The sequence below is a fragment of the Cryptomeria japonica genome, chromosome 10 (assembly GCF_030272615.1).
Source record: "Cryptomeria japonica chromosome 10, Sugi_1.0, whole genome shotgun sequence".
In the NCBI taxonomy this organism is placed as follows: domain Eukaryota; kingdom Viridiplantae; phylum Streptophyta; class Pinopsida; order Cupressales; family Cupressaceae; genus Cryptomeria; species Cryptomeria japonica.
The window spans coordinates 820,678,313-820,701,371 of NC_081414.1; the positions used below are offsets into that span (position 1 = coordinate 820,678,313).

At 32.9% G+C, this 23,059-nt stretch overlaps 1 protein-coding gene across 2 annotated transcripts; it reads left to right on the plus strand.

Annotated features, from left to right (window-relative positions):
- Positions 1-1,683: 1,683 nt before the first annotated feature.
- Positions 1,684-17,970, plus strand: LOC131036164 (glutathione hydrolase 3). Of its 2 annotated transcripts, XM_057967993.2 has the most exons (9): positions 1,684-1,708; positions 2,611-2,654; positions 9,606-9,779; positions 11,095-11,447; positions 12,612-13,130; positions 13,454-13,689; positions 13,969-14,233; positions 17,092-17,229; positions 17,348-17,970. In XM_057967993.2, exons 3-9 carry the CDS (start codon positions 9,680-9,682, stop codon positions 17,597-17,599), a joined length of 1,863 nt encoding a protein of 620 aa, XP_057823976.2. In that variant the 5' UTR covers positions 1,684-1,708; positions 2,611-2,654; positions 9,606-9,679; the 3' UTR covers positions 17,600-17,970. The 2 variants fall into 2 exon arrangements, with proteins under 2 accessions (XP_057823976.2, XP_057823969.2); XM_057967986.2 differs by lacking the exons at positions 1,684-1,708; positions 2,611-2,654 and adding an exon at positions 6,256-6,429.
- Positions 17,971-23,059: the final 5,089 nt, after the last annotated feature.

Here is a 23,059-nt window from a genome sequence, read left to right on the forward strand (position 1 = left end):
CACATGATAATTTTTCTTCTGTCATTAGCATCCTCAAATTTAGCAACAAAGAAACCTTTACCCATAGGGAATATGTGAACTGTACCATAAATGAGGGGATCCTAGTGCTAGGAAATCCATCTATGCAACTTTGGGAGGCTGGGCCAGATACCCTTGAATCTATAGATTGCACTATGATCCATGAAGACCTTAACATTGTTCTCTATTTCTTGTTCAGACTCCTTATTCACATTAACAGAAACAACACAGGAGACAGGGATAAACCCTCTCCCAACCCCTCTGCGTGAGGACAATCCAAGGGGACATGTTAGCCTAGAATCACTTTTCTACATTTCAAGAGGACAATCCAAGGGCCACAACTAAGGATAGCCTCAACATGGTTAAAGTTCAATGAAACAAAAATTAAAGAAACCTTTAGTAAGGTTTTTCATAACATCAAGACAAATCCCATGTAAGAACCAAGCCTTGTTGATCTAGTTCTTGAGCATACTTGTAGGGGGTACCCTTCTCACAAGATACCCTATCAAGGTAAAATTATTTAACCATTAGCATGCAATATCAAATTTAGGAATGAGAAGAATAACATCTAGGGGTGTTACAACTTACAAGGGACACACTTCATGAAACATCACAGGGTTAAAATTTCTAGCTCACTCAAGCAAGGGTGCCATTAATAATCATCGTTGATCCTTTAGCTCCAACAATAGTAATTGTTGAGTTATAAAAACACAAGGTCATTTAAAAAGAGTGAGAATTCTTGTAGACATGACACCTTAAAAAGTGCTACAATAAACATAGAAAAAAGCTAAAGGATCTTGCTTAAGAAGGCAATATAACATGAACACTAACAAAACCAAAAACTCTTTAAGAGAATTCACTTTCTAAATAGAATATTCAACATTTAATCCAATCTTCATATATAAAACAAACAACTTTGTTAAACATATAACTTATATAAACCACATGCTTGTAAAGGCCAAACAAAATTGTTCTCTTTGATAGTAACATATAAATTCAAACTTAGACCACATTTACATTTATATTTATTTTCCTACCAACTATTAGAATCCTTTCACTATTGTCCAAAAACTTGTTCACCTATTCTTTCACCAAAATAATTATTATTCATTTTTTAAATTTAATACATAAAACTTAAATTTTAATAAATATTATTTTGATATGGTCCAAAAGGAAAAACATTAAAATCAACGTTGTACAAAGCAATATGATATGGTTTGATTTGTACGTGTCTATTCTGGCTCCAAAACAACAGTAGGACGTCTTACACCGTCGATTTTACAATAAACGACTGCAATTGACTAACAGGTCGCTATCACGCTGTATGAAAGGTCTGTTTTCGAACCATAATAACCACGAGAAAAAACGATGATAGAAAGACCATCCTGATGATAAAATGACGTAAACCAGAACAAAGGAATCTGGCTCACAAGACGACTGAATCTAACCAGATCTCATTGATCTATTTAACGTCACGCAACGACTGAATCTAACCAGATCTCATTGATCTATTTAACGTCACGCAAACAAATTACTTAGCCTACCTCCTGTAAGTCAAAAGAACCGAAAAGTCCGGTAAAACTAAAACAGAGAAAGCATTCATATTTAAACAAATGTTTGCTTCATTCCGTTTAACGGAGCTGCGGCAGCTGCTGAGTCAGATTAGGAGAAATTTGTGAAAAGAAGTCAGGTTGGATTGTTTGTTAAGATGTTTCAGATTAACCTAAAATTTAGAGTTTGAAAAGAGAATCTATTTATCTTATAAATTCTTTTGGAAAAAAAAATCAACATTTTTTCGACTTAAATTTTAAGATTGAGGAATGTTCATTTTATCTGAAACTTAGAGCTAGAAAAGAAAATTTATAAATTTCCTGTTCTGAATTTTGCCCGTCTTTCAGATTTTTAAAAAAATATTTGAAGATTTTCTACTTAAATCACATTAGAGTCGTTTCTGTTCTGAACTTTGATAGCTTTTCAGATTTTTAAAAAAATATTTGCAGATTTTCTACTTAAATCACATTAGAATCTAAAACTACTCTAATATCATTTTAAAATTTTTCCAGGGATCAACTAGAAATTGAACCTAAGATATCATGATAAGCTTTTTCATGTCTCAATTAAGAGTTGAATTTAGTATTAAGAGTTGAATTTAGTATAACCTATTTGCTGGTATCAAATAGGAGTTGTATTTAGTATAACCTAATTGCTGGTAGAATATTCGACCACTGAACTACTAACCTACTGATCTATCTGGAATTTTCCACCAGATCAAAATTTGTTCGAATACTACCAACTCTAATTGTAATTTATATTTTAATGACCTATTCTCAGACTTTTTTATATTTTGTAAGATTCTGATTTCTATTGCTTGGATTAGCAAAACATAAAAAAATTTAGCTTGTCTGTAAGGAGTCCGATGGAATGTTTGTTTGTTTCTAATGTTGGGAGGCCAGAGTCTTTTTGATTTGAAGGTAGATATATGGTTTCCTAAGCTCTGAAACAGAGAATGTGGATCTTTATTGTTTTGGCCTCCATTTTCTTTTAAAAGATGAGAAGTTTCAGTGATTTTATTGCTTTGTTAATCTTTTGCAGATCGCAGAAGTTAAAAAAAGAATGTGAATGCATCTGTAACACAGGTATGTCTGGGTACATCTTTCATCTATGTAATTTGGAAAAAATATATTAGATGTCTTTTTTTATAAGATTTATTAAAGATTTGAACTTTTTATATATTTGAGGAAATGGATCATATAATTTGAATATTAATTTTAAGAAAATTAATTCAAATGGTTAATATATTTTTAATTATCAATTTAAATTATATTAATATTTAAAATATAATTTTATTTTATAAAAATATTGTTATTATTAATATCTATTTTTTGGTAAATATTATTTTAATGATAATTGTTCATTAATTATTATTAATTATTTTGAAATAAATGAAAAATTGATATTTTTAGTCCATATAAATATATAATTTTTGTAAAGTCAAGATGTACTTTTTTAACTAAAATTATCTTTGTTAATATAAGCCTTACAAAAAGTAAAAATAACTATTATAATATTATCTTTAAATTAAAAAAAAATATAACACCCATAATCTCTAATACCATCTTAGAACAATGGTAGCACTTAGCAGTTTTGAAAGAAAGAAAAAGGCAAAGTAAATAAAGCAACAACATTGACATGTTTTCATTTAGAAGATTTAAATTCATGTTTTTATGTTTTCAGGTTACCTCGGATTAAATAGTATGTGGTTGGTTAAGACAATAGTATGTGGTTGGTTAAGACTTAGGCTGCTTCTTGTGAAATAGTCTCCCTTCATAAAAAACCATGTATATATAAATCACAATGATGTCAATATATGTATAAAACAAAATCATTTATAAATAGATTAAATAACTCTAAAAAATAAATTAAAATGTTTCTTTGAATTGAAATTTAAAAATTAATATAAATAAAATAAAATAAAACAATTCTCACATAATTCTAAAGTAAAATAAAATAATTTTAAGTAAATAAAGTATTTTTTTAAATAAATAAATAATATAAATAAAATAAATATTTTGTTATTTCAAATAAAATAAAAGAATTAGAAAGTAATTTTTTTATAAATATTAATAATAATTAAAATTATTACTAACATTATGTAATAAAATGTATTTATCATTAATTATAATATTACAAAGACAAATAGTATGATATTAGCTAACACTTATTAATATTGTTATGCTCATTTTTAATTTATGTTATTATTATGATTATTATTGTTATTATGTATAAAGTTATAAATTAAAAGTCTTTATAAATTTATGATTATTATTGTTATTATATATAAAGTTATACATTAAAGATCTTTATAAATTATAATATTGTTAGTTTGATGCATGATTTTGATATATTTTTTAGAGATATCTCTTCTAAAATTATTTAATGTCAATACTATATTTAAATGATAACAAGTGATTTTTCATATTTTCCATTCTATCATTTGTAATATTGTAATCATGCTCATTAATTATTGTTTATATAAATATATGTTATTTGGCACAAATAAATTATAATGTACATCCCACTACTTTGATGGCCTTGTTTCCAAAACATTAATAGATAGGAAAGTGATTGTTTTATTTCTCTATTTATGGACAGGTAAACCTTCTATCTATTGCTTTCTTTTTCATTTGTCTTCTTCTTTGCATAATGAAATTTGTCTTATTTAGTAGGTAACCCTTCTATCTATGATATGAATGAGCTTGTAGGTATACCTGCTTTTGTCTTTTCTTGTAAGCTTTTTGTGAAAATATTCCTTCTCCTCTTTCTATTCATAAATATATTTGAAATTGACACAACCGTATTTTTTTTTATTACTATGTGAACCATGCACGTAGTTAAAGACTAATAAGGTGCATGAGAACACCATTAGTTTTGTCCCTACCATGATGCAAATATGCATTTATGTCATCAACTGATTTTGTTTTGGGGGATAAATTTCAAGCACTTATTTTTCAAAGTTCTAAATGAAATGGTTGGCCACAATTAGCGTAAAGAATAGCCCATAGATATAAATTTATATATTTTGTTCATATATATATCACTTCAAAGCTAAAGAATATTCAATTAAGACTTAAAATTTGATCAATTTTGTACTTTCTTCATCAATTATTTGAGCAACGATTTCTAACACTTAATCATTTTTTGTGACGAAGGGCAAGATGAAAGAAAAAGGAGGTTCTTTTGTTTTCAACTTTCCATTCTTTTTTAAATCCAACAAAATCACAAAAATGTAAGGATAGTCTTTCTTGAATGAATTCACATACCACTTAAATCTTTAATGTTACTCTCTTGTGTCCATGCTGATAATGATCTAAAGGGAACCAATCTATGAGGAAAAAATTCTCCCAAGCCCACATGTTGGCTCCACTATATATAGGCCACTCCACCTCTCTCTCAACAAAAGCAACCTTGTTATTCTACATATTACATGGTTAATATTTATTTTTACAATTCAAATATATATGAATTTATTTGATTTTTCAATCCACACTTAATCCTAGCTAGAAGAATCTTGCTATCTACTTGGATGCACCTAGCCATGGATAAGTACTAGTTAGTCCAATTCAAAAGTTTGCCTCTGATTTTGTTAAAAGCTAATTACACATTTCTCTTAGAGGCATATCAATGCCAAAGGGGATTCTAAGACATCTAGTGATGGCACAATGCTTCAATTTTCCATAGTGGATTAAGGTTGGGTTAGGTCATAATGAACTTAGTTTCATGCATGACCAAATTAAAACTTGAGAGGTATAAATACAAGTTCCAACATATCATTTGTATATGAATCCATCAATTAAAAACTTTTTTTTTCTATTATGTGTATTTATAAGACATTGAAACATGTTCTTTGTGTGTTATTATCAACTAGAGTTTGATCAAACTCTTTGCCAAAAATAAAGACAAGAACACAGTGAATCGATGGTGGTCCATCACCTAGCTTAATCCCTCTTATATGAACATTGCCAAAATATAAATAAAAAAATCAAACATGTCACTCAAGATATTATGTAACCTAAACAAACATATTTTTTAAGAAATAAATTTATCTAAACTTGAAAGAACATTAAATAGACTCAATAAACTATAAAAAATACTCTTAATTGATTTCAATAAATACACCTACAATCACATCAAATGAATCAAATAACTCTTCATTCTTAATATGTTGATTTTTAAATAATCTAAGATTCATGGACATCTATAACATTTGATTTCAAATATTTCCTATAAGAAATGCCTTTTTGGATATAATAATATTAGATTAAACATAAAAATTCCCTATGCCCCATTCCTTTTGTGCCAACGGCTAATGCTCTGGATTATCTGTTCCAACATGTGGTGCCCAGTAGTCTTTTATCCATGGTATTTCTCTGCAATGGAATGCTAGGATTCTTAACTCTCATTTTACAGATGATGCAGGCTTTTCCTTTGTGATTAAAAAACAAAAAAAAATTAACTCAAAATAATTTATGTTACAAAGAATAATGGACCACTGTTGTGTAAGAGTCCACTGGAATTCTTGTCACACAGACAGCCAATAAAAATCTACCCACAACAATGCCGTGACATTTAAGGAGAATATTCTCTCAACAGCTCCCTGCAAACAATCTACTCCACTATTCTTCCCGCCGTTATTTGACGGGAAATGATGTAAGCCAAGATAAAGGGAATCTGGTTTCCTGGTTTCCCTGAAACCAGATTCCCTTTAACGTGATGTAACCAAATTACTTCCTAACTGCCAGTCAATGGAATATAAAAAGAGAGGACAAAGGTTCGAATCAACCAATCTATTGTTACAAGAAAGAAATTCTTGTTTGATTCTGTCCGAGGGAGCTTCGGCAGACATGGAGCCAGGTTTGTTGAATTTTGTGAAAATTTGAGATTGGAATTCTAGCTAGAGTGTTTCAGATGTAGCTGAAATTTATAGTGGAAAAGGAATTTGATTTTAGCTGATGAATTTCCTGTTCTGTGCTTTGCTCTGTTTGCTGTTACATTTCCTGGTTGGACTTACAACTACCTGTCTAATTAAAGAGGGCGTTGGAGCCCCCCTCTATTGGATCCTTTAAATATAGAATTTAATCTTCAATTACGTTTATGTTATAAGAGATTATAGGCTTCAGCAGTTCATGGATTTACGATGAAAAAGCTTCTGAAAAAAATCGTTTGTAAGAATTGAAGGAATCTACGTTTCTGCTCATACTTTGTGACTCAATCTTGTATAAAATTCAAATATACGGTATACAGGTCTCCGATTTTCCAGTAGTTTACGGTCATAAATCACATTCTAGACCGAATTAAGTAGTTTACTCTTGAATGGACAGCATATAGCAGTACAGTAATACTGTAAAATGAATCTTATCGGTAGAAATAAAAAATCGACTAAAGACAGCATGAATAAAGAATTAAAAATGTTATCCCAGAAAGTTTCAGTTATAATTGCTTAAAGCACCGATAAATCCTCAACTATAATGAAATCTATTTTGTTTAGTTGCAAAATTAATAAGACTAATGAAAATCCTGGATCTGTGTGGAGAAAATAACTCTCGGAATCTGATTTATGAAAAAATGAACCTAGTTTGAATCTGTTTTGAAGTCCTGACAAGAGGTATAGAAGAACAATCTTATCACACTGACGGCCACAGAAAAATCTGCCCACAACAATGCCGGAGCCTTTAACCAGAATAATCTCTCACAGCTCCCTGCAAACAACCCACTCCACCATTGTTCCCGCCGTTATTTAGCGGCAAATGATGTAAGCCCAGATAAAGGGAATCTGAAAGCAGATTCTGTTTAACGTCCTATCTGTAAGTCAAAAGAATATAAAAACCAGAAAACAAAGAGAGAGGACAAAGGTTCGGATCAACCAAACCATTCGTACAAGAAAGAAATGCATGTTTGAATCTGTTGAGGGAGCTGCAGCAGCTGTGGAGCCAGGTTTGTTGAAATTTGTGAAATTTTGAGATTGGAATATTAATTTTAACAGATGAATTTCCTCTTCTGTGCTTTGCTCTGATTGCTCTTACATTTCCTGGTTGGACTTACAACCACCTGCCCAATAAAAGGGGACGTTGGAGCTCCTCTATGGTATCCTTTGAATAAAGAATTTAATATTAAATTACATTTAAATCATAAGAGATTATAGGCTTCAGCAGTTCTTAGATTTACGATGAAAAAGCTGCTGGAAAAAATCTCTGGTAAGAATTGAAGGAATTTACGTTTCTGCTCATACTCTGTGATTCAATCTTGTATAAATTTCAAATATACGGTATGCAGGTCTCCAATTTTCCAATAGTTTACACTCTTATAATCACATTCCAGACCGAATTAAGTAGTTTACTCTTGAATGGAAAGCACATAACAATAGACACTAATACTCTAAATGAACCTTAGCAGAAGAAATAAAAAGTCGACTGAAGGCAGCATGAAGAAAGACTTAAAATGTGATCCCAAAAGGTTTCAATTATAAATTCCCAAAACAGGGATAAATCCTCAACTATAACGAAATCTATTTTGTCCCAAAATGTTTCTGTTATAATTACCCAAAACAGGGGTAAATCCTCAACTCTAATGAAATCTATTTTGTTTAGTTGCAAATTTAATAAAAGTAATGAAAATTCTGGATCTTAGCGGAGAAAACAACTCTCTGAATCTAATTTAAAGAAAATTTTGAACATGGTTTAAATCTGTTTTGAAGTTCTCGCAGGAGGTGTAGAAGAGCAGCATCTTTTAAAAAAGGAGCAGATACCTAAATCTTGATGTTTGATTTATTCTGTGTTTTGTTCTTGGTATATATTACACGGGTTTTCCTTTATACAAGTATATTTGTCTCTCTATTGTGAACCTAGTTTATTTTTACACCCACCATATAGAAATGACCCCTCACCAACTAACAGTAAAATCTTGAGTTCATACCACATTCTTTTATTTCATTTGGGGAGATCTGGAAGCTACTATTGGGGGGCTAGACCGTGGCTCAAACCTGGTCAGCGTTGATAAACTCCCGGAGATTTACCGGCAGATTAGCCTGGAAGCCCAATCCACACCACTTATATGAATTAAGATTCCTCTACCAGTCAAGAATGGCATTTTCTGAAAATCTTATATGAAAAGCATTGGGCCCCGACACAGCGCAACAGAGTAGTTAAGATAATTATATTAAAATCTTACATTCGAGTAATTCTACCAGAGTGATATTAAAAAAAATAAAGATATTAGCTTTCTAAAGCTATTTCTTCCAGGCTAATTCAATATTGAAAACTATTAGTTTTATACTTTCAGTGTCTCCTCCTGTAACTGTTGTCATCATCCTTTCCATTAGAGCACTCTATGTTTTGATCTTCATTCTCAAAGTGTAACTCTTTCTCTTACGATCAATTTTAGTATTCCAAAAGAGTGCTTTTCTTGATAATTTCTTGTATGGCATCTTTCTTATTCGTTCCAGATTGGGGGTAGATTAATTACTATGTCCCCATCTTATGTGTTTTGGGTTTTTCTGTTCTATCCGTGTTCCAGCTCACTAGCTGAGCTAACAGGCTCAAATGCTGTACTTAGCGCAGTTGACATTTTGTTTTGTGTTTATTTCTGTCATTGCCAGGTTATATATTGCTTGCTAATTTAAGATTGATAGCTTGGATGTGGCTATGGCATGCTTATGTTTTATAGCTATAAATTGTTCCCATTATGCGAACTCAACTTCATGTAGCTTATATTTCTAATGGCTCGTCCTCAGAATTTATCTACTGATTTCTATTGCTTTGACTGCAATAAAAATATAGCTTTTCTGAAAGAAATCACATGCAGTGTTCCTTGTTCCCAATTTTTAGAAAAAAATAATTGCATTATTCGTGTAATTTTAAAAACCCACATTACAGTGCCAGGAATATTTTTAATTTTAAGAGAAGGTAAATGGTTTTTCTTTCGAAGGAAGCTCTGCAATAGATTATGCCTGATCATTTATTGTTGTTTGTTTCTATTTCATTTTGAAAGAAAGGAAGCCTTGGTGATTCTTGCTCCTTATCGTTCTCTTGCAGATCCTTGATTCGACAAATATATATATCTTTCCTCCCTCTCAAATTCTTTGAAGGAAAGATTAATTGAATCCAAAATGGCCCAAGAAAGTTTGTCAACATCGCTTCTGAGCTCTCGTGTGGAGACTATTCCCAAGCATTCGCTGCATAGATCAATTGCCAGAGCAATATTTGCATGTAAGCAATGCACATTTTTGTTCTCTTGTTTTTATTTCTTTGGAATTATGTTTTAAATATTATGTTAATGTGTTTTCTGTAAGAAAATAAATTTAGTTTTCTGGATTCAGCTACTTGTTGAATATCTGGCAAGGTGTAACTTCCTAATTCACATAGTTTGTTACTGTCATCATCCAGTATGATAAGACACAACACCATAAAACGTGAAAAAATCTGTTAGTTCACTGATAAAAATGGTTTGAATATTTCCACAGTGTCTAAATGACACTGATTTTGATCATATTCTCCTATTCCTGTATTGCCCATTTCTATTGCCCTGTTCCCCATCCCTGCTAATGTATTTATTTCATCAAGGCTTGTCAATCGTTGGTATTCTTCAAGCTTTCGATCATATTAGAGATCTCAACTTCTGTATGGACACCATGGAATCCGTTGCTTTCTCTTTTTTACTTCTCTTCCATGGGTCGATACACATTGCATTCTGAGCTCAGAGTTAGATATTTGTTCTTGATCACTTTTGACATTTGGATCCATTAAGAGTTTCATTCCTCTGCAATTTCTTCTCTTAATTATGAGATCTATTGTGGCTTCCAGTGTACTCAGGATGACATATTCATGATGTCTGAAGACTTTGATGGTGCTGTGCTCTATAAACAGGACTTTACTATTTGCTGTTACACTGGGGAGTGTATTACCATGCGCTCTTCATTCTTGTTACTTTTCCATGACACCTTATCATGGACTCCCTATTCACATAGTCGCATAGTCATTTCCATTTACAGAATGCATGTACAAAATTACTTTGAAAATGTGTTCCCTTCTAAATGGAATTTGGTCATCCAATTATTTGTTTTGTTTGATATTCATGAAGTATTGATGACCTGAGGGTATCCCAATAATATTCTGCTCCCATATGAGTTTCCTTCATAGAATGAAACAATACTCCATGTTTCTGTTGCGGAAGATGAGAGCAATAGCATGTACTATTAATAGTCCAAATATCAGAGTATCCTATTTGCGGCTGAAAGGTCTTCCTTGCCAGCACCTAAAATACTGGTGTGATATATCATCCTGGTTTTTAGAAGTTTATAAGATTTCTATTTATGGCCAGAATATTATGCAGTGCTTTTGACTGTATTGGATTTTCATCTTCTCTTTCCTATCAATCTTTTTACTATCTTATTAGGTACCATGACTCAAAAATTGTCTTTTTACATTCTAACACCATTGCCTCTTTTTCTGGTGGAACTGAGGATGAGAGATTAAAAGATATAATATCATTTAAAGGTGCTAACTTTCACTTATTCCATTGTAGTGCTTGCAGCTACACTGATTGCTCTTGCTTGTATCTGGACATTCTCAAATTCAAATCACATCGGAGCTTTGCTTGACACAGAAGGCTGGTTTCAAGAGGCAAAGACTGAAGTTATAGAAGCAGAACATGGAGTTGTTGCAGCAGATGATGAACGTTGTTCTGATATTGGGACTGATGTGCTTAAAGAAGGGGGTCATGCTGTGGATGCTGCTGTAGCAACTTCTTTGTGTCTCGGAGTAGTGAATCCAATGTCAAGTGGTCTAGGTGGAGGTGCTTTCATGATATTAAGATCTTCAAATGGGGAGAGTCAAGCCTTCGACATGAGGGAAACTGCACCTCAAGCTGCTTCTGAGGTATAATGGCATGCTGAAATTCAACTGTTGATTTTGATTATGATAGGATTTCATAGGAAAACAATGTAGAACCTCAAAAGAAAAAAACCATATTATATAGCTGCATTAAGTGAGTTTTCATCAAGTATATCGAACATTATTACAAATAACAATCCAAATACATATAACATATCCTGGCATTAGTTATCAGTACTAGTTGATATAGCCTTAGGAACTAGGTAGAAATCACCTAGATATTCACAGTCCAAATATGTGATTTGAAATTAATTTCTAAGTGTGATAAGTATCTGCTATATCTCAGTCTGTGCTCCAAGCCAATTAGAAATTTGTGCAATTTGTGAACAATGTTTCTGACACGATTTAACTTTAAGCCTGGCATTAGTTATCAGTACTAATTGATATAGCCGGAACTTGGTACAAATCACCTAGATATTCACAGTCCAAATATGTGTTTTGAAATTAATTTGTAAGTGTGATAAGTATCTGCTATATCTCAGTCTGTGCTCCAAGCCAATTAGAAATTTGTGCAATTTGTGAACCATGTTTCTGACACGATTTAACTTTAAGCCTGACATAAGTTATCAGTACTAATTGATATAGCCGGAACTTGGTACAAATCACCTAGATATTCACAGTCCAAATATGTGTTTTGAAATTAATTTCTAAATGTGATAAGTATCTGCTATATCTCAGTCTGTGCTCCAAGCCAATTAGAAATTTGTGCAATTTGTGAACCATGTTTCTGACATGATTGAACTTTAAGCCTCTGTTATCTTGTTGAATATCCTCTCTTTATGTGCACCTTCTAAGCCATTGTGCTACACCGTATTGTGGACTTCTAAGAGTCCAGCGTGAAACTTTGTAACAGGAGCCTAAAAGACTCACAAACTGGAAATCTTCGTTTTCTTCCTCTTCCCCATATCACACCTTTGCTACCACAGTATTTCAGTGTTCCTATTAAAGCATTGGCTGTGTTTCATCAAGATCTTGCTCTCATTTCATGAGAAATGCTAGAATATATATTTGTTATCTATTTTTCCAGCCTATTTATTTCTCTTGTTCTCTTGTACCTATTACAATAATATTCTTAATATTCTCTTTTGAATAATGTATTTCATGTTCCAAATGTTCTTCTAATATTTCTCTTCACGCTTTTTAACTCAGGACATGTATGCAAAAAATCCTTCAGAAAAATATATAGGTCCTCTCTCTATGGGTACACCGGGTGAACTCGCAGGCCTCCATCTAGCATGGACACAGCATGGAAAATTGCCTTGGAAGAGGCTTGTCCAGCCTGCCTTAAAGTTGGCATCCGAGGGCTTTGTTGTGATGCCTTACCTTGCCCTTGGCATGAAGACCTCAGAAAATAGTATTATGGCAGACAAAGGTCTCCGAGACATCCTGACAATCAACGGAAAGCTACTGAGTGCTGGTGATATTTGTTATAACAAGAAGTTGGCAGAGACATTGCAAACAATCTCTGATTATGGACCAAGTGCCTTTTACAATGGCAGCATTGGGAAGAGTCTAGTAGCAGATGTACAGGAAGCAGGGGGAATACTTACTTTCAATGATTTGCAAAATTATAGAGTGGAAGTGATGGATCCAATTTCAGCAGATGTCATGGGATATACAATTTTGGGAATGCCACCTCCGTCTTCTGGAGCCGTCGGGCTTATTCTAGTGAGTACATACATATTTCCAAAATTGCATCATTCTTTCATAAGTCATCCACAACATTTGCATTTGAATATTTTTTAAGCTTCCAAGCAATGAATCCATATTAGTGCACAAATAGTTTGACAATTCTGCAGACTGTAACACATTCTAAATTAATAAATCTATATTAGTGTACACATAATTGGGCAATTCTTCACCTTATAACCAATTCACACCCAGATGTCATGCTATATAGTGCATCAATGATTTTTATTGTCACAATTCATGACATTGCTCTTTGATGGTTGTAAACCAGCATTCTAAACCTCCATTGCTAACTGTAACAGACTCTCAATATACTTGCAAGTTATGGAACAGCTGATGCTGTAAAGGATGTATTGGGCCTACATCGTACGGTTGAAACACTTAAACATATGTTTGCTGAGAGAATGAATCTTGGTGATCCAAAGTTTGTTAACATCACAGATGTGGTAGCTGACATGCTTTCTCCACAGTTTGCTGAAAAACTTAAAGAGAAAATATATGATAACACAACATTTCCACCGGAGTATTATGAATACAAGTAAGATCTTTTGTCAGTTAAACTGCTATAATTTTTTTTGGATTGATTGCTAATAGATCTTTTTAATTTGTTGGTTTATATACATGCTTCAGTTTGCCATTTAAGAACTTATATTGAACGTCTACTTCCAAGCTTTGATATGTCAAATATTCTTGAATTCCCTTAATATATAGCCAATATGTTATGCAAAACAGAAGATAATCTAAAGAAACTTGAAATTGTTTTGCAGTCATTTCAATTTCAAATTGACTTGTGTCTGCTGGTGCTGCCTTTTTGCAGATATAGTCAACTTAGAGACCATGGAACAAGTCACTTTTGCATCGTAGATAGTGAAAGGAATGCATTGTCAATGACAACCACAGTGAATTATTATTTTGGAGCCAAAATGCTTTCTCCATCTACTGGGATTGTGTTGAACAATGAAATGGATGATTTCTCCACACCAACAGATATTTCCCCAGATAAACTTCCACCTGCTCCAGCAAATTTTGTCAGGCCTAATAAACGACCACTATCTTCGATGACTCCTACAATTGTTCTCAAGGTACTTTCTATCTTTCCTTTTTCTACTTAAAAAATAGGATTGCAGTATTGAGGTCAATCTGTAATAACCACTCCTGCTTATTACTAATTTTATTTTAATATTTTTTATAATTTCATTATATCTTCAATATCATCTTGATCAAGCAATTTCTTTTCAATTAAAAGAATTCGTTTCATAACCTTATTCAACCATAACAAGGGGAGTAGCTCTACACCACAAATGTACAATTTTGCATTGAACAAAATAAACTAATGTAACAAGACAAATCTCTAGATCCAAACCTGATCGTTGAGGGTTCATTCAAAATAAACCGCATCTCTTTTGAGGAATTAAAGGCACTATAGTTAACAAGGCTTCATCCATAGTGATCTACATAAGGACCAACTTACATGTACGTCACATATATACACATAGTGATTAACTCATACATACATCATAAATACATCATATATACACAATATGAATAACTTAAAACAACATGCGCATACACAGTGGCTATCTTGCCTTTTACTTATAACTGAATAAATATACTTAGAATGTAAGTATAGAATGTTAGATAGGATTGACATATTCATGAGCAACTAATAAAAAGTATATACTGAAATTTATGGCAATAATATTAAAGCTAACAAGATGTTACCTTCAGCCCAGATGGAATCCAGAACACATTTTACAAAAACTCCTTTGCACCAGCTGGGTCTGCACGACAACTGTAGCCAAAATACAGAATAGAGGATATTGAATTTGATTGAAAGTCATCAATATGAGAAAACAAGACTGTTTAATCAATCCAGCAGAGTTCTAAGTAGTTGCCACCAGTGACCACACTGTAGGAATGAGAATGATGTATTTAGGATCTTTATATCAATTTTCTTTCAGTATAAGGATCAAATCTACTCGGACTTGTATTAAGGGAACTAATTCGTTGTAGTGAGAGCCTTCCTCGTGGCAAATTCAGAGCACTTGATTTCCTATCTCTTTTTTTCAGTTCTTAATAACCAGTTTGTATAGAGTTGCTGTTTAGATGGTGGAGAAGCTCCTAGATCTTTGAGGGACTATGGTGCATCTAGATGCAACAAACAGAATATATGGTTTGCTCCAGTCTTCGTGATACACTAGACAGAATTCACAATCTTTTAGTTGGCTTTATCATCAAACTAAACATACACCAATTCGGCCTGGACAATTTCCTCTTCATGAGAACATATTATATACTAGGCATTGTTGGAATGTGAAGTCCGAATTGGGCTCTTAGCTTGAGTGGTTGAGTCATCTTGGATTCCCCTCTAGCAGTGGTTGAGTCATCATGACCTTCTTAGCTAGTAGTGGTTGCATCATCATGGATTGCCCATTAGTTTTGTTAGGAAACTTTCTATAAATAGTAATTTTGACATGTGTTTTACATGTAGTTGTGCGAGGCATAATTACTATATTCAGTAAGTTGTCTTCAAGTAGGACTCTGCAACTCGGTTGTTTTAGGCTGCTTGAAGTCATGTTTTGAAGTACAGTTTTGAGATTGTTGTGACTCTGAAATTCCTGAGAATCAATACAAAAGACAATTTGACCATGGTTTTTTACTGATATATTTTTACCAGATTTTTCCACGTAAATCTGAATATTATGTGATTTATGAATGTAATTTTCTACATTAGTCTTATTTTCTTACAGGCATTATATATTGGGCTGCATTACTAATTATTTTACAAGTTAGAGGTAGCCCTTGCATGGTAGCAGAATTGTGGCTTATCACATGCGACATTCCTCTGATTTTCCTTAGATAGGTGCTATTCTTTGCCAGCTGTCTTGCACTTATACCATATTTAGGTGTGTTTCCTTTCCTTTTCAATAGGTTGTCTAGAAACCTCTTATGCAGTCTCTATGATTTTATTAGTTGCTTGAATCTTACGATCCCATTAACCACTTTTGTAATCCCTGGGCATTGTTATTCTTCCTTCTCCATTTCTCTCCAGAAGCAGAACCAAACAGCACTTCATGTTTTCTTCTACCTAACAAGTAAGACCAATCATCAAGCATGATATCCATTGGGGAAATTCTCATACACATTACCAAATCACAAATCATTTTTTCAAGACATTCATGTTGAATATGTAGCATAACAGTAGTCCGTGTTCAGAAGGAAAAGCTCTTTATGTCCTAGCCTATCTAGAAACAGCTGCAATTGTATCCCAAGTCAGCTGACTGCTAAAATGCACACTGGATGCAAGGCAGTTTCTAAATAATCTTACAGTGCATATGCACTAAAAATATAAGTAAATTCGATACCATCTTTTTGTATCCTTAGACATATAAGTAAATTCCAGGTTCAAGCTTGATGGCCATCCATGCCCGTCCACCTAATATTTTTTCGATCATTTGTGTTAATCCCACCTCAATAGAAATTAAGAGAAAATTATAGCCCTCATTCTTTCAAACTACATTACTCATGTATGCTCAGCAGGCAACATCCATAGGTTAAATGCATATAGCACGTATAACCCTTTACAAAAACTTTTCTATCTCTATTACCAGCATCTGTACTGCCCCTATGATATCTGTAGTGACTTGTTTTTAAAACAGAGCAAGTACAATTTTCCACTTTTGTCGGGTCATATTTATGGCCATAAGATATGCAATGATTGGCATTTAACAGTAACAGACCATACTTGATGTTGATTCTATTAATAGACAAGCATAACACACAAATGCAAGGCTTTTTGAATAGACAGAATGTATAAAATTCATTTTCAGAGGTTTTGTTTACTATTAGCGTGTGCTTACTCTGGAATGATCTTCCACATAATTATACAGATGTCAAATGCATTTATTTACACTAATGAACCCCAATTGTATGCAAGCAGGATGGGCAATTGGCAGGGGTACTTGGTGGCAGTGGTGGACTGAATATAATTCCTGCAGTCGCTCAAGTATTTTTGAACTATTTTGTTAAGGGGTTGGAACCATTGGCTGCTGTGAAAGCTCCAAGAATCTATCACAGGGTATTCTTATTCGTTTTCCAAATTTGATTAATTCCTAGAATGCGTTATGAATTGCTCTACTTAGTCTATGATTTCATAAGGAGAGACCATAATTTATTTTTGTGTTGTTGTGTGGCAGCTGATTCCAAACATTGTTTTGTACGAGAACTGGACAGTTGTGGATGGAGAACACATTGAACTTTCAGATAAGGATAAGGTGGGTCTGAGGGAGAGAGGTCATCAGCTACAAGCGAAGTCTGGAGGTGCCATATGCCAATTAGTTGTGCAAAACCTGCAAAACCCTATCAAGAAATCTGTTAATCAAGTCTTTTATGGGTTACTCACAGCTGTAAGTGACCCCAGGAAAGATGGCGCTCCAGATGGGTTTTAGATTTTAAATCCTGTTTGTGTCTGTAATATACCTTGCCTGTGTACGCCTATAAATGTATCTCCATGTGCAGTTTACCATTTGAGAATCGCTCAACTTGGACCTTTAGTAAGTCCCTTTATCCGCTTGAGTTCCTGCGCTGTTAGTGCAAAGACAAACTTCATTCACCGGCCATTACTTCTCAATGGAAGATCAATCTTACATCATGATCAGATCTGTGCACGTCTGTATCACACAAAATGTTATTATGTGAATATCAACATAAAAACTCGAGCAGCCAGTGAGGATGCTTGTAGCTCAAAAATGGTCAATCTGTGTGGATGCTAAGTAAGTTTTCATATGAAATGAAAAGCAGCCAAATTATAAATTTTGAACTGTTGCTCAAAAAACCAATTTGAGGGATTTGATAAAGCTATGATATAGATTACTCGGGCATTCAAACCAACTTAAGAAAACCAAAGCCACGTAGACACATATTTATTTCTTCATTTCTCTAAAACATTAATTTCTTTAGAAGGTAAACATTACACTGGAAATGATAAAGTTGGAAGCGTTTTTATTTTATTTATTTATTTTTAAATAACACATTTTTTTGAATCGATCATATATTTTGAAGCATAAAATAAAAAAGCAAGTCTTGGATAAGAATTTATCTAGTAGTGGATTCTAGAATTGATTATGCAGTCATATATATAGCAAGTTATACAAGGGACATATCTCTTGATGCACATTTTTTTTCCTTATATAACTTACTTAATATATGGGTAGGGAGCTATTTCTGTAGACTCCTCACTCCAACATCCCCCTTTCTCACCTTCTAAGAATGTTATCAGCTCGTGTTAAAACTAAATTTTATAATTGGTCTAATGGTGAAGGCACCACCATACTCCATTCAAGGTCATAGACCAATTATGTACAAATGTGAAAACCATAAACTATAAAAAAAATAAAGAGAAAAAATCAAGTCATTATTCAAGCCAAGTCTTCTTTCTTATTCAAATTCATTTTACCTAGTTGCCCTCCCCCCATGCCTCTCTCCCTTATATTGAAGGCATCTCCCACAAAATCTCTAAGACCCTTTCAAAAAGAGGTCTTTAGTATGTCTTCAAGTCCATTTCAACTTCGAGGGATCAATTGCCATCTCTTAAAGACTCTAGAAACATCCTTCTTGACTCTAGAGTCTAAAAAGTGGCCTGTCCATGTGGCACACCTTACTTAGGTGACATTGGTTGTTTTTTTATCACTATATCAAAGAGCACAATGCTGATATTAGACATGACCACATTTCTAAATCGACCTTAGCTGAACTTGCATCCTCCACCAAGCTCCATATTTGTTTACAAAGCACTCAAATCTTGTTCAAGGAAGACAATTTTTTTGAACGAAAGCTCAAAGAAGTCATTCAAATAAATAACCAAGCCTAAACTTAATCGCAATGAGGGGTGGAGTCTTAGTTTGACCTAGCAACCTTTACTCTCCAACCTTAAAATTTGCCATCATCGTCATTCATGATGTTTCTCTTCCTGGTTCTTCTCTCCCTCCCATGAGTGTACCCCTTGGCTCTCTTGTTGATTCTCTCCTCTCTTCATCTCTATAATTTTTTCTTCCTTCCCTCCCTATTTTCATTTTTTGCTCTTTTTATGTGATTGTTTGATTTTTCCTTTTTAATTTTTGCTCTCCCTTGTTTGCTTTTTATTTTTTGTTTTGTCTTTTTGATTCCCTTCACGTTCTCTCCATTTATTTTTCTCATTTCCTTAATACATATACATACATGCAAATATACACTTGCAATTTTCTTTTCTTTTCTAGGTGTTGTTCGTTTATTTATTTTTGATATTTTTGCGATTTTTTTTCTTTCATTTCTTATCATATGCATATCATAAAATATAATAAAATTCTTAATTTTTTATTTTTCCATTTGAATTCTATATTTTTAATTATTAAGTAATTGAATTCTATAATTGAATATCAACATTTATATTAATATTAATACACATATTGATAATTTTTTACACACACACAAAGGAATATAAAAAAAGGACAATCTACATGATACACATAAAACATAAAATTATTTTATTGCTTATATTCTCCATTACATTTTCATAATACATTGTCATGTATAAATAGATTGAACAATATAATTGAATTTTTTTAACTACTTCTAGCTATCCATAAACAAATAACTAAAATACATTACTAATGTTCATTATCCTTCCTTCTCCCCCATAATGAACATTAGGGAAAAAATGGTCATATTATTCCATCATTAAACAAATAACTAAATATTTTACTAATGTTCATTATCCTTCATTCTCCCCCATAATGAACATTAGGTAAGAATGGTCATTATTTCATCATCTCTCCACTTAATGAATATTTTCAAGAAAACCTCCCAAAATGTGTGCTATCTTGACTTGGGAGCTCTCCCTAGCAATCTCCCAAAAATGGTGAATCTACATTTCTACATTCTCTAATCATTGATGCAATCACATTGTGAGTCACTCTTCTGGTTCTCACTCCAATCAAAGTTGATCAAAGTATAGTTGACCATCATGAGTCACTTTGCTAGTGCTCTCTCCAATCATGACCATACATGATCATCTCTTCTCTATCAACAATTCCCAAAACTCTGGAACCTTCAATCTCAAAATCTCCATCCCACAAACTGCAATATTGATGTCACGTCTCATCTTTTGGCTTGATTAATTTAATGAAATAAATTGGATTAGTGTTATAATTTTTAAATGCAAATAAAAAAGAGATTAAATTGCTATATTAATATGTTTTCCCTACTATTTGTATATGTTTCGATTATAGTTTTGAGAGCTAATTAGTTAATATGTGACTAAGTGTGATTGAATACAAATATGAATTGAAAGAGGGAACATGGTTGAAAAGAAGTGATCTAGCCACTTGATAAAAATGGTTATGATGGGAATGTGATGCAAGAGCATCTGACCAACTAGAAATAGAAAAGGACCATTCAAACCTTCAAACTATAGATTGCAGGTGTAAAGCCAATTCTAAGTAAAATTAGGTGTCACGCCCATTCAAGGTGTAATGTCCATTCAAGCATGAAGCGATGAAGAGGAGGACAATGCATGAGATAAGGAAGATAAAAAGACAATATATGTTGGAAGGGCAGTAGTTGTTATATTTTTGTTATGAGAAAATGTGGATTAATGGAATATGAGATAATGAATGAGAGAGAGAGGAAGCAATGCACAAGGATGGAAGCAGAACGTGAAAGAGAGGTCTGGGGTGAGGCTGCGTAGATTTTAAAGAGGGGTCTACCTAGTAAGGAGAGGAGACTACAGAGGTGTGTGGAAAGTTAAAGAAGGTATCATTAGAAGACATAACGCCCTCAATGATGAAGACACATAAAGTGGATCGACAGAGCATCGATTGCCACATTGAAGAGGTGTTTTTGTTTTAAATTCGATGCAGATTTCAAATGAAAGAAAAAGAGGGGGGGAGGAAGGAAAGGAGGAGAGGTAGGAGATCTATGCACAAAATAAGAGGTGCGTAGCACAAAGCAGAAGGGAGGTGGGCTGTGAGCATGGAGATAGGAGAGGGAGCCAATATGTGGAAGTGTGGTAGGACAGCAAAATGAGAATTGGGAATTGCCACAAAGATAAGAGTAGCATACAAAGCAAAGAGGGCAGAGCTGAAGATTATGAGAGAAAGAATAAGAAAATAATAAAAGAGGAGAGATTGAAATATGAGAGGCAATGAAGGTCATTCTTGCAATGTGATTATCCAGTTATTTTATTTTGAGAATTTATAGATGTATTTTCTTTATGTTGCATTCTATTTTGTTAGTAGCATAGAGTCTCTCCTTTGTTAATAGTGTCTCTGTGTTGTGTGTTGATTTGTAAGTGAAGTTTGAGGGCATGGTTGTTTGTTCCCATGCATTAGAACATGTATATACACATCATGTAGTTTCATGTTGAACTGCATTTATAATGATTAATGTTTGCATTTCTTTTAAATGGTGATGATGCTTATGATTATTGTTTTCATTATGTTGCTTGAATAGTACGATAAGGAAAATATAACTATCTTCTTTGGTTTACATTCATGATTATATGCATTGGAAAAATGAATGACTATTTTATAGTCATCTTTTTGAAAGAAATTCAAATAATTATATATGTATATGTATCCATAAATGCATAAATACATATTAAAATATGTAGAAATGCACACGCACACACACACACACACACACACAAAGTTGGTAATGCTTGATAACACACACACACACACACACATATATATATGTATGCATATATATACATATAGAAGAAGATTAGGGTTAAGAAACAATTACTAATCAAATTGAAGATGAGTTTTGAATTTTTCGATCTTTCAATTGATTCAATATCCACTGGACCAAATACATCTAAGTGAATAATTTCCAATTTACTCTTAGATTTATTACTCCCTAAAGGAAATGACTCTCTATTTTGTTTTTCAAACACACAATGTTCACAAAATTTAAAATTCTCATGAGAATAATAAAAACCATCTAACAACTTTTTATTCAAAATGATTTTTAAGCCATTCTCACTAATGTGGCCCAATCTATGGTGCCACAACATACAAGTATTTTCAGATTCATTTACATTAGAAGATTTAGCAATTGTAGTGACTTCAAGCTTAAATAGAGTCTCCTTCCTTGTCCCTCTTGCTGTCACCAAATTTCCCCTTACTAATCTACAACCATGCTTGTCAAATGTTACATGCAATCCCATATCATTCAACATAGAAACTGAAATTAAATTTATTTCTAAACCTGAGACATGCAAACCATCTGAAAGAGACTTAACAAAGAGATAATGTATAGATATGTATGTATTGAACAAAGAGATGGACATGAGAATGAGGATGGGGAAGAAGAAGATGAGGGTTAGGGTAAGTGCACCAAGATGGTGAACAAAAAGGGGGGTATAAGTGGCCACTTTTTTTCTTCTTCTAAAAAAAGGTAAACCTGAACTTCAAAGAGATATTTGAAGGTCATGCACTAAAAACTAGGATTTGAGAAAAGAATAATAATTGTAGTAATTTGAATCTAGTTTCTAAATTACTAATTTTTTAAAAAATTGGATAAGATTAAGAGGTTCAAACCTCTCACGCACGAAAAACTATTCCTGATTTTTTTAGAAAAAACATAACATAGTTGTTTTCGTGCGTTGCACAAAGTATATAGTTAGATTTAGTATTTTGAAAAGCCCTTTGGTAGGATGATAGGTAAGAGTGAGATCTAGAAGTTGCGTATTTTTTTGTAATTTTCTGTTGAGTATTTTTTTTATGATTTTTTGAAGTGATCGCATCCTGAAAATTTGGTACCTGTTCGTGCGCTGGGCATAACTTGCATCAAAATAATAAAAAATGCAATTTTTTTTTGAAAGTGTATAGAATCTAGTGTAGAACAATAATATGTAATTTATTTTGAAT